The following is an 11,443-nucleotide window of genomic DNA, read 5'->3' on the forward strand; positions in this document are numbered from 1 at the left end:
TATATATATATTAATATATATATATATATTTTATATATAATATATATTTATATATAATATATATATTATAATAATAATATATATATATATATATATATATATATATATATATTGTAGTGTTTATGATTATATGATGTATATTGATGTTATATGTCGATATTAGTGTATATATGTATATAATATATATATATATAATATATATATATATATATATATATATATATATATGTTGATGTGTGTGTGTGTGTGTGTGTGTGTGTGTGTGTGTGTGTGTGTTCACAACACATATGTGTTGAATTATATATATATATATCTATATGATATACATGATATATAATATACTATATATATATATATATATATAATTAATAATAATATAGATAATATTTTGTGTGCGTTTATATAATGATATTATTACATACTTTATATACACAACGCATATGTGTGTTGTGTTTTTTGTTATTGTATGATTATAGATATACATGGGTATATATGGATATACAGGTGTATATATAAATATATAGATAGATAGATTATATACAAATGTGTGTGTGTGTGTGTGCGTGTTTGTGTGTTGTGTGTGTCTGTATTAGTGTGTGTGTTTTGCATGTGCATTTTTGTGTGTATTTTGCATGTGTATATTTATATATTATTATTATATATGTGTGTATATATATTATAGTTAAATAGATTTGTGTGTGCGTGTGGGTATGTGTTGACATACCTTTATATATATATATATATATATATATATATATATATATATATATATATATACATATATACATACATACATACAGAAACACACACATATATGTGTTTGTGTGTGTGCGTGTATATCTGTGTACGTGCACGCGTACATGGAAGTGTACATGTAATCAATTCCAGGTAAAAGGTTTCTTAGTTAAAGTATAAAAATAATCTTATTCGAAAAAGAGTGTTGCAGACTTCTCGAAATATCCTCCGACTCATTAAGTACTAATGTAATGCAATACTACGTCAGTCGTACTGAAGCCGCCAGCGCTGCTACTGGGCCAGAGTCACAGATGTTTACTCACATCTCTGGACTTTGGCAGCCACGCAAAAGCTGTTCATGCCAAGTGACGTTGTTGCCACGTCACAGGCTCGCACTCGCCACAGACAGTATATATGTTTAGTGTCCTCCTAAGAGTCTTCAGTTTTCAAGCGAACGTGCACCTCCAACGATCTCCTCTTAAGTCATAGCACAAGTGTATACATATATATTCCTATTTTGAAAATGGCGCCCATTCAGATGGAAAAGTCATACGACGTGAAAGTCTCCTCCACACCCGCTGCAAAGTGCTCTCGTCAGGCAAGGTCAAGCAGCAGGTCGTGGGATGTGTTCCTTCCTATCAGTCGCAGAGGAAGTTTCTTCCAAGATTCGTTTTTCTCTGACATACACAAAGACTTTGATTCCTCCGTCAGGGAGGTGTTGGCCAGATGGAGTGACGAAGATTTGAAAGTGAAAGACTTCCGCCGGGATGATATTATGGACCGTTACAGACAGCTTCGATCTCGCAACCTAATGGAAGGGAGCCAGGCTGTCACAGTCACATCTGACAACACAAGTCACAAGGTGAGTCGGTATAACAATCGCTGCTTCCAAATAGTCTATTAAACATGACACAATTAAATAGTGCGTAAAATAGCAGAGCAAGTCCACAATTATCCAAAGTCATAACATAAATTCTATCTCCCAGATTGTGCTGGACGTGCATGACTTCATGTGTGGAGATGTGAAAGTGAAAGTGTTGGACGAGGAGGAGTTGTTGGTGGAAGGACACGTGGAGAAGAAGGAAGAAGGAAGCTCATCCGTCTCGTCGCACTCCTTCAGACGCTACTTCTCTTTGCCTCAACACACAGACATTTCAACGATTATGTCCGTCATGTCTGCAGATGGTATCCTCACAATCACTGCGCCAAAAACAGTGAGTCAATTTTCTTGTAAACTGTGAGTATACAAAGAAATGGATGCTATATGAGGAAAAAAGAACCCAACATTATATTAGATACTAATATAAAATTAAATTTTGTCTCACAGAAAACAGAAACGACAAAAGAAAATGCAATCAATCAAACTTCCGAAACTCGAAAACAAATGTCTTCAAAGGACGAATCTCAAATAGATTCAGAACACTCGTCATCTACACGAAAAGAAAGGTGTTCATGCAATTTTGGGTCTAAAATAACAGTTGATTCTTCTAGCTTTCACCACGGTTCGTGGGACACATTCTTGCCCATCACTCGAAGGGGAGCTTTCTTCCAAGACTCATTCTTCTCCGGTATACATCGCGACTTCGATGCCTCCATCAGGAAGGTCCTCAATGGCTGGAATGACGCCGACCTCCATCTGAAGGACTGCTGGGACGATGACGACTTCCACCGCAGCGACAGACTGGGCCGCTACAGACAACTTCGATCGCGGAACCTGTGGAGTGACAACCAGGCCGTTACAGTTACTTCGGATAATATTACTTATAAGGTAAGTAGCATGAAGACTGCACACTCTTATTTAATTCATCTACATGTGTAAAGATGTAATAAATTATCATTACTTTTCATGGACGAATAAGGAACTTTGGTTTTGTATATTAATACCGTGAATAATTTCACAGATTTTGTTGGATATGCATGACTTTGTGGGTGGAGATGTGAAGGTAAAGTTAATGGGCGAGAAGGAGCTGTTGGTGGAGGCCCATTCAGCCAGCTCCTCGCTCACCTTCAGACGCAGCTTTTCCTTGCCTGAGTCCATTGAAATAACGTCCATCACGTCTGTCATGTCGTCAGATGGCATCCTCACAATCACTGCGTCTAAGAAGGTATTGTTCTGGCTTCTCTTGTACTTCCGTAATGCCTTCTGAAGATTTTACATAACTGAATTCAAAGTGTAGAAGGCATCTGATGCTTAATACGCCAATCTTAACCAACAGGAGAGTAAACACACAACAGAAGACTTCTGTCATCCCCACTAGTGTCAAGGAAACGCACAATGCATCAGAAGTTCACAGCTCAACTTCCTTCACGACCTCGGGAGTTTCTGAGGAAGTAGCATCTGGCCGAGGAATGCCCTACACAGCCCAAGAAGAGGAACGCAAATACGCACGGTGCTCTCAGGAGAATATCGACAAGGACAAGATCCAAACAGCAGCTTTCAATATCTCAAGCAACACCCAACAATCATCGCAGAAGCAATCGTCTGTCATCACAGACTTTGCTTCTACAAGAATTTCCGACTCGCTAGAAGCAAAGAAAGCTCTTGTGAATACGCAAGAAGATTCCTTGTCCATCGCGAGGAGAGGAAGCTTCTTCCAAGACTCATTCTTCTCCGACCTACGCCAAGGCTTCGACGCCTCTGTTAGGGAAATCTTGAAGAAATGCAATGACTCCGACCTCACAGTGACAGACAATGTCAGTCACAGTGACATCCTGAGCCGCTACAGGCAGCTTCGATCTCGAAACATGAGGGAAGAGGACCAGGCCTTCTCCGTCTCGTCAGACGGTGCTAGCCTCAAGGTCAGTCCTTTCTCTATGTATCACCATTTCCCACTGACTGATATTTTCGATATCTAAAGGTAGGAATTTAATTATAATCAGTGAAAGTGGGCCCATTAATTTTACAGGTAACGTACAGCGTCCGTTGTAGAATAATTAAATGCATTCTATGTTTTAATTTAGTTGAGGATCCTCATTACATTACTTTTCTGAGAACAGTAGTATATTTTTACATTATTATCGTGAAATTCATTATCCATTCATTCGTTTTTTTTTTTTTTTTTTTTTTTTATCTTTGTTATCAGTATCATCGTTTTCCGATATTAATATCATTGTCGTTATTATCAATATCAGTATCAATGTCAAAATTATTATTATCTTTACCAAGATTATCATCACTATTATCATTTTACTATGGCTATTCTTTCCATTAAGTTCCTAATCAATAACTGTTTTCAAAAAAGTCACTTTCATTCCAACTTTAAAGATCGTGATGGACGTGCATGACTTCATGTGCGGAGACGTCAAGGTGAAAGTCGTAGACGAGAAGGAGCTGGTGGTGGAAGGGCGCGTGGAGAAAGGAAGAAGGAAGTTCATCCGTCTCGTCACACTCCTTCAGACGCCACTTCCCCTGCCTCACGCACTGACATGACACACATCACTTCTGCCATGTCTTCAGATGGTATCCTCACCCTAACTGCTCCCAAAACGGTAAACGTCAACTATTTTGTTATTGAAAACTTGATAGATCCTATATAATTGCATTACTTAATCATGTATAAAAAGGTAAACATAAATAACCTCTGAAACTGGAATGTATCATCAGGTTAGTCTCTATATGCATAAAAGTGAGCAAAACGTGGTTTCTGTCACACTCAGGCAGGAGAACCACACCAAACAACCACTTCTCCATGACTGAGGAAAGGAAGGAATCAACACGGCTCAAGATCAATACCTGAAGCACTTTCGTCCATGATGGAGAAAAATATCTCGTCAACGAGAATCTTGTCAATGTAGATAGAAGGACTTTGAGTGTGAACGAAAACACACATACGAGAACAAGATGAGAAAGCTGAAGAAAGAATGCGAATTTCCTGCTGAATCCAAGGAAGTTTTAAAGGCCAACATCTGTCAAAATCAGTCTGTGGATGTGTTTACAACTGCTTCTGTCCATGACCATGGAAACGATGTTAATAATCAGGATCATGAACTCAAGCAATTGTCTGAAACATTCAAATCAACAATCACTGAGAAAACTATTTGTGATGATTCTATTTCTACTTATGATGAACAACAAACATCCGTGCAATCAGTATCTGAGTTGACAGAAGCCATGAAACTGCACGAGGAAATCTTGCCCATCACTCGAAGAGGAAGCTTCGTTCAGGATTCCTTCTTCCTCGATGTCCACCAAGAGTTCTACACTGCCATTAGAGAAGTCCTGAGGAAGTGGGTTACCGCAGACAGCGAAACAACAGACAGTGAAGACTTCCTTAGCCTTAGTCACAGTGATATTATGAACTGCTACAGACAGCTTCGATCCCGTGATTTGAGGGAAGAAACTCAAGTCTCTATCGCCACGTCCGACAACACTAGTTACAAGGTAAGTAGTTCATGAATCACTCAAGTTCAATTAAATACCAATAGTTTTCCAATTAACCTGCAACTGCTTACATGTGTATTTTTCATATGAATAGCTATTCATTCAAATATAATACTCAGAAGTCAGCATAATGCCTATTGTTTAACATTCTTATATGTTCACAGATCGTGTTGGACGTCCAAGATTTCATGAATGGGGATCTAAAGGTGAAGGTGGTGGACGAGACTGAGGTGGTGGTGGAAGGACGTATGGCGAGGAGAGAAGAAGGAAGCTCATCTGTGTCCTCGTGCTCCTTCGACGCTGCTTCTCCTTGCCAGAGCATATTGATATGACACCATCATGTGCATCTGTCTTCAGATGGCATTCTACGATCATCGCTTCGAAAATGGTATTAAGGATTATCTGTAGATGATATAACGTATGTTATATTTACAAAGATGAAAATGTCTCTGCCTTAAAACTATAACAAAATCTTACAAATGAAAACCTGCACTCACATGACTCACACCAACTCAGAAGCAGTCCCTCTCCCTGACACTATGCACACACAACACCACACACACACACACACACACACACACACACACACACACACACACACACACACACACACATACACACCACACTCATGTCTTCGAGTCTTTACGATCAAGTCGAAATTTCGACTAATACCTAAATGTTTAACAGGCAGAAGAATCGGAAGAATACAAGTGATCAGCTCCATGAGGAAGTTCGAGAGTCCCTGGAAGTTCAACGCTCTGAATTCCCAACTAATGAAACAACCTCTCTCCATGAGGAATGTGAAAAAGTAAGCAAAACCACACATGATTGCATTGAGTTCGAAGATGTAAAGATTCCAGTCTCTTCTGAAGAAGTGTGTCACTCAGTGAAATCCGAGACAGCCCAGCAAATCCTTCTGTCGACTGATTCTGTAGCAACGTCGAGTCATGATACTGCTTTTGACTTTGTAAAAAGTCAAAATCATAGCAAAGAAACTATTGGCACACTAGAATCTGCAGAAGCGATGGCTGATGATTCAGCTTCTGTGTCTGATGAAAATCAGTTTTACTCCGAATCTGCACAAATTTCAGAAGCTTCCCTGTGTCGCCGAAGTTCGATTAGCATGAATGAAATGTTTGAAAATAGCTTGCATCACGTGACTTTGGACCTTCCAGGATTCTCTTCCTTCCGCCATTCACAAACAAGAAAAAGACTGTGAAACTGTTGAAGTTCTTCATCTTGATGACTCCCAACAGGCAACTGAAAATCTTGATCTGCATGCCACACAGGAATCTGTCAACGTTCTTGATGCAAAAGACTCAGAATCTGTTGAAAATCTTGACCTGAAAGACTCGCAAGAATTTGTTGACATTCTTGATGCGAAAGAGCTACAAGAATCTGCAACATTCTTGAAGTGAAAGGTACTGAAGCTGTTGAAATTCTTGATCTGACAGACTTACAAGAATCTGTTGGCGTTCTTGATGCAAAAGACTCAGAAGCTGTTGAAATACTTGATCTGAAAGACTCGCAATTTGCTGACATTCTTGATGTGGAAGACCTGCACGAATCTGCTGACATTCTTGAAGTGAAAGGTACAGCTGTTGAAATTCTTGATCTGACCGACTCACAGGAATCTATTGACATTCTTAATGCAAAAGACTCAGAAGCTGTTGAAATACTTGATCTGAAAAACTCACAGGAATCCCTGGACATTCTTGATGTGCAAGACTTAAATGAATCTTCTGACATTCTTGAAGTGAAAAGTCGGACTGTTGAAATCCTGACCTTAAGATTCCACAGAATCTAAATGACCTTTTTAATCAAAAGGATTCACAGGAAGCTGCTGAAATGTTTGACACGAAAGATTCAGATTGTTCATATCTTGATCTTAAAGATTCACAAGGAATCTGTTGGCATTCTTGATGTGAAAATTCACAGGAAGCTGTTACTGATGCTCAGAATACGTTCAGAAGCTCAGAACTCAAGAGTGTTCAAACATTTTGGACGAATTTGTGACTGAGGATGCCGTGTCCTGTGCAAGAAAGTCCAAACAGTTTCTGAGGAAGCAATCGCAGAAAATTGAATCAGTTGGCAAAACTGAGAGTTGACAGATTCTCTTCAGTCATCTGGAGATTCTTGTACCTATGAAAAAAGGGAAGCCGTCGATACTCTTGGGACAGCTGAACTTAAAGAGAAACTGAAACCGTACGTACAGGGAGTCTACAGAAACTGGTTTGAATCCCTTGAAAGAACGAGAAGGGTTCACAGAGATTCGACAGACGAGCTCTTGCTCATCACCAAAAGAGGAAACTTCTTCCAAGACCATTCTTCCTTGACGCTCACGAGACTTCAGTGTCGCTCTCAGGCAGGTGTTGGACAGGTGCAATGAAGTAAACTTTAAAGATGACATTAACCTCCGTTACACCGATATCCTGGAACGCTACAGGCAGCTTCGATCTCGTGATCTGAAGGAAGAGGATCAGGCTGTTATCGTTACATCAGACAAGCTTGTCTGAAGGTTAGTCACTATTATTGTCATTGTTTTATCGAAACGCTGTACTATCATAATATTACTATATCATTACTAACATGAGTTTCTAAACTAAACACTTAAAAACAGGTCGCCATATAAAAAACAACTATTGTTTCCAGATAATTTGACGTCTACGAGTTCATGAGTGGAGATATCAAGCGAGGGTTGTTGATGAGAAGGAGTTAGTCATTGAGGGGAGTGTGGTGAGAGCGAAGAACCTCATCCGAGACCATCTCACTCCTTCAGACGCAGCTTCTCTCTTCCGCAATATACTGATATCACTTCGTTATGTCATTAGATGGCATCCTCACAGTTACTGTGATCTTTAAGGTACGTTCCACTTATGTGTTGTTATTGATATATCGTTTGCTGGGAGTAATCTTCTATGAAAAAAGGAAAAAAAAATACACTACAAATATTGTTTCAAATGATTGGTTTGCAGGAAGGAAATGTCAAGCTAAGGGTGCTGAACACTCTATCAAGACTGAAGCAAAGTGCAAACATTACAAAAGAAACTAATGACTCACAATCACCTTCACTTCTGTGAAAAAGCGTGTGTTTGAGCTAAGACTGAAAACCAAGATGGACTGAACAAAAATATGGCATTGCATTTAGAGGAAACTGGTAATTTCTCTCGAGATTTTGTGTCGGGGACAGAGAGGTCTAAACTTGATTCCAATTTCGAGGACAATAGACTGAGACCTTTGGAGAGAATGTAACAGGAGTCTGAAGAAAACACAGATATAACGTCACCGAAACACAAGTATGGGAACGTCCTCTCGTTTCACGAGCGTTTCTCAGTCTAACTCCGCAAATGAAGTCTTTTCCGTCACGAGGAAAGGACTCTTCTCTCCGATTACTTTTCCGAGACACAAGGGAGGATTTCCAGAAAGCCGTAAGGGAAGTCCTGAGCAAATGGGGAGAGAATCGTCCACGGTGACGAGATGACTGCTACAGAAAACTACGAGCACGAAATATGAGGGAAGACAATCAGCAGTGACGTCTTCGAGATGAACACCATTATAAGGTATAGACATAAATCTGATTTCCTATATTACTGTGGCAAGCAATGTTACTCACATTATGAGAACTCGTCATTTAGACCGACTTTGTTATATCTATCTATCTATATATCTATATCATTATCTATTTTATATATTATATATTATATTATAAAATATATTATATATTTATATCTATATATCTATATCTATATCTATATTTTTTTCAGTTCGTCATTGATGTCCAAGACTTTATGGACGTTGGAGAGATCAGCGTGAAGGCTGTGAATGAGAGAGAGTTGGTGGTTGAAGGTCGCTTGGAGAAGAAGGAAGACGGTTCGAAGTCCAGCAAGCGGTTCCTTCGTCGGTTCACTGTTCCTGGAGACATTGAGCTTGAGGCTGTCATTTCAGTCATGTCGTCTGACGGTGTGCTTAAAATTTTGGCTCCGAAGAGGGTAGGTTATACTTACATATGTATGGTGTTCACATGCACATACACACAAGCGCGTGCACGCAAATATATATGAATGTCTATCTATCTATCTTATGAATATATGAATATAATACAATCAGTATATATATATATATATATATATATATATATATATATATATATATATATATATATATATATTTACATATATGGATATATGCACACCAACACACACACACACTCACACACACACACACGCACACACACACACATATATATGGACATTATATATATATATATATATATATATATATATATATATATATATATATATACATACATAAATATATATGTATATATATGAATGAATATATATATACATATATATATATTATATTGAGATGGGTAGTACTGTTTACGTTTTCCTATATGGGAGGAAAAGAATAGATAGCGAAGAGCACTGTAAACATAAGAGAAAGTTAAGAAAAGTGCAAGTATCTCTTTATGTGCATAATATACATACTGCACATGCCATATGCCGTCATACATGCAAAGGCGGGATTGTTAAATACATAATATAAATATTCGTAAATCTCACATACATTTCGCGTTCCACAGGAGGGCCACAACCGAAAACACGTTTCGACTGATGCAGAAGACATGGACGATGGCGATGCAACGTTTTCAAGGAAATTCACAAATGGACATCGTCTCGCCGATGACTTTTTGAGACAGAGAGATTCATCTTCGGATGACGAGGATTTTAGGACATTTGCCAGGCAAGTCAATGATCGCTACCAAGTCGCTTTCCAAGACGACGACGAAGACTTTGAAAATGGACATATGCTCAACAAGGAGACAAAAAGGAAAACTGACAAAGACTTTAAATATGACATTCCAAGCTTTTCAACGGAAACCAGGGTTTTACACGTGGACAGAAGAGGTGTATTCACTGAAGACTATTTCTTCGCGAATGTTCGTCACTGCTACAGCCAGGCAGTGAGAGAAGTGCTGGAAAAGGCTAATGAATGGACCTGTCGAAGTGACGCCATGCACAACTACAGACGTCTGCGTCAGCGCAACCTCAAGTTGGAAACTCAGGCTGTTGGCATCTTAGACGATCAAGACTCGCACAAGGTGGGTGTAAAACTGCCTTTCAGTTAAACCAATTTCATATCTCAATTTTAATTATTATTTCTGGCAAGAGTGAATAACTAGTTTCCTAATTTTACGTTTTTCCTTTTCAGATTGTGATGGACGTTTTTGATTTTATTAAGGGCGACGTGACAGTGCAGTTGGTGAAGGGCAAGGAACTGCTGGTCGAGGGTCAAGCAGAAAAGCAGGACGGAAGCAGAGTGTCCCGAGTGAGCTTTGTACGACGCTTTGCGTTACCTGACCTCGTCGAGCGAGACGCCATCAGCTGCGTGTTGTCCTCGGACGGAATCCTGACAATCACCTCCAAGAAGAGAGCATGCGGGTACAGGGCTATGGCAAGGGGATTTTCCAGTGAGAGGAAGTCCCACGGTGACACGGCTGGCAAGTGGGAGGACAAGAAAGTGAAAGAGTCTCTCGCGGATCTGGAAGGCCCCAGTTCTCGGGCTTTCAGCACTGGCTCTCGCTCCCGCTACCATCGCTCCTATGCGAAGCAATATTAGAGAGTAAAAGTCCTTACATAGATTTATAAATACATATTAAAAAAAAAATTCTTGTGATCAATAAGTGATTATTTTTGTGATATATACACATTAATTTTACTGCGTAGGAGTACCTTTATATATGCAGTCTCTCCTACATATCTACAGGTTTACATATAAGTTTTGTATAGAAGAGTATTGATTTTTAAATCACATTCCTTGCTACAAATGCCTTCATATTTTATTTTGAAGAAAAGTGTATTTGTATATGCAAATAAAATTACTTACTATATTTATAACTGCACTGATCCTGCTTTCAGATAGGCATTGTCTTGTTTTAATTTTTATGTCACTCACAATTCAAAGTCCAAAAGATCATGAAAAAGGTTACCTACACAAAACAAAATAAAAATGTGTAGCCATTGAGGGAGACAAACACAGTTTAGGGGGACAAAGTATCCCTCACCCAGCCCCCTTCTAATTGACGCCCCTGGCAACAACAAATCTTTCTTCTTTTTATTATTCCACATGTTATATTATTCCCAAAGGAAAAGACACACTGATGTGCTCACAGACGAATAGATGCGCGCACACAGGTGCTCAAATGCACTTATTTGCACACCGATGCTGAGAGGCACACACGCGTGAATACAGCACCCAGTTCAGACATTGGCACGCTTGCTATAATAATTTCATGTTACAAATATTAAAACATAATTGTATCAT

At 39.0% G+C, this 11,443-nt stretch overlaps 3 protein-coding genes across 3 annotated transcripts in view; 2 read left to right on the forward strand and 1 right to left on the reverse strand.

Moving 5' to 3' along the window:
- The window catches only part of LOC119573870, a gene marked incomplete in the record, with an annotated part of 23,641 nt that extends 18,193 nt beyond the window's left edge, over nucleotides 1–5,448 (forward strand). The window contains 4 exon segments of the mRNA XM_037920977.1: nucleotides 4,640–5,116; nucleotides 5,281–5,352; nucleotides 5,354–5,408; nucleotides 5,411–5,448. Coding sequence (XP_037776905.1) covers nucleotides 4,640–5,116; nucleotides 5,281–5,352; nucleotides 5,354–5,408; nucleotides 5,411–5,448 — 642 coding nt within the window.
- An 887-nt stretch (nucleotides 5,449–6,335) lies between these two features.
- LOC119574241 overlaps nucleotides 6,336–11,443 on the reverse strand; it is a 31,940-nt gene continuing 26,832 nt past the window's right edge. The window contains 1 exon segment of the mRNA XM_037921402.1: nucleotides 6,336–6,390. Within this exon segment, the coding sequence (XP_037777330.1) occupies nucleotides 6,351–6,390 (40 nt within the window). The 3' untranslated portion in view covers nucleotides 6,336–6,350.
- On the forward strand, nucleotides 9,704–10,776 carry LOC119574238. The gene is given in 3 exon segments (XM_037921400.1): nucleotides 9,704–9,798; nucleotides 9,801–10,220; nucleotides 10,331–10,776. Coding segments are annotated over 3 exon segments (894 nt in total). The 5' UTR covers nucleotides 9,704–9,732; the 3' UTR covers nucleotides 10,739–10,776.

The sequence above is a fragment of the Penaeus monodon genome, chromosome 6 (assembly GCF_015228065.2).
Source record: "Penaeus monodon isolate SGIC_2016 chromosome 6, NSTDA_Pmon_1, whole genome shotgun sequence".
In the NCBI taxonomy this organism is placed as follows: domain Eukaryota; kingdom Metazoa; phylum Arthropoda; class Malacostraca; order Decapoda; family Penaeidae; genus Penaeus; species Penaeus monodon.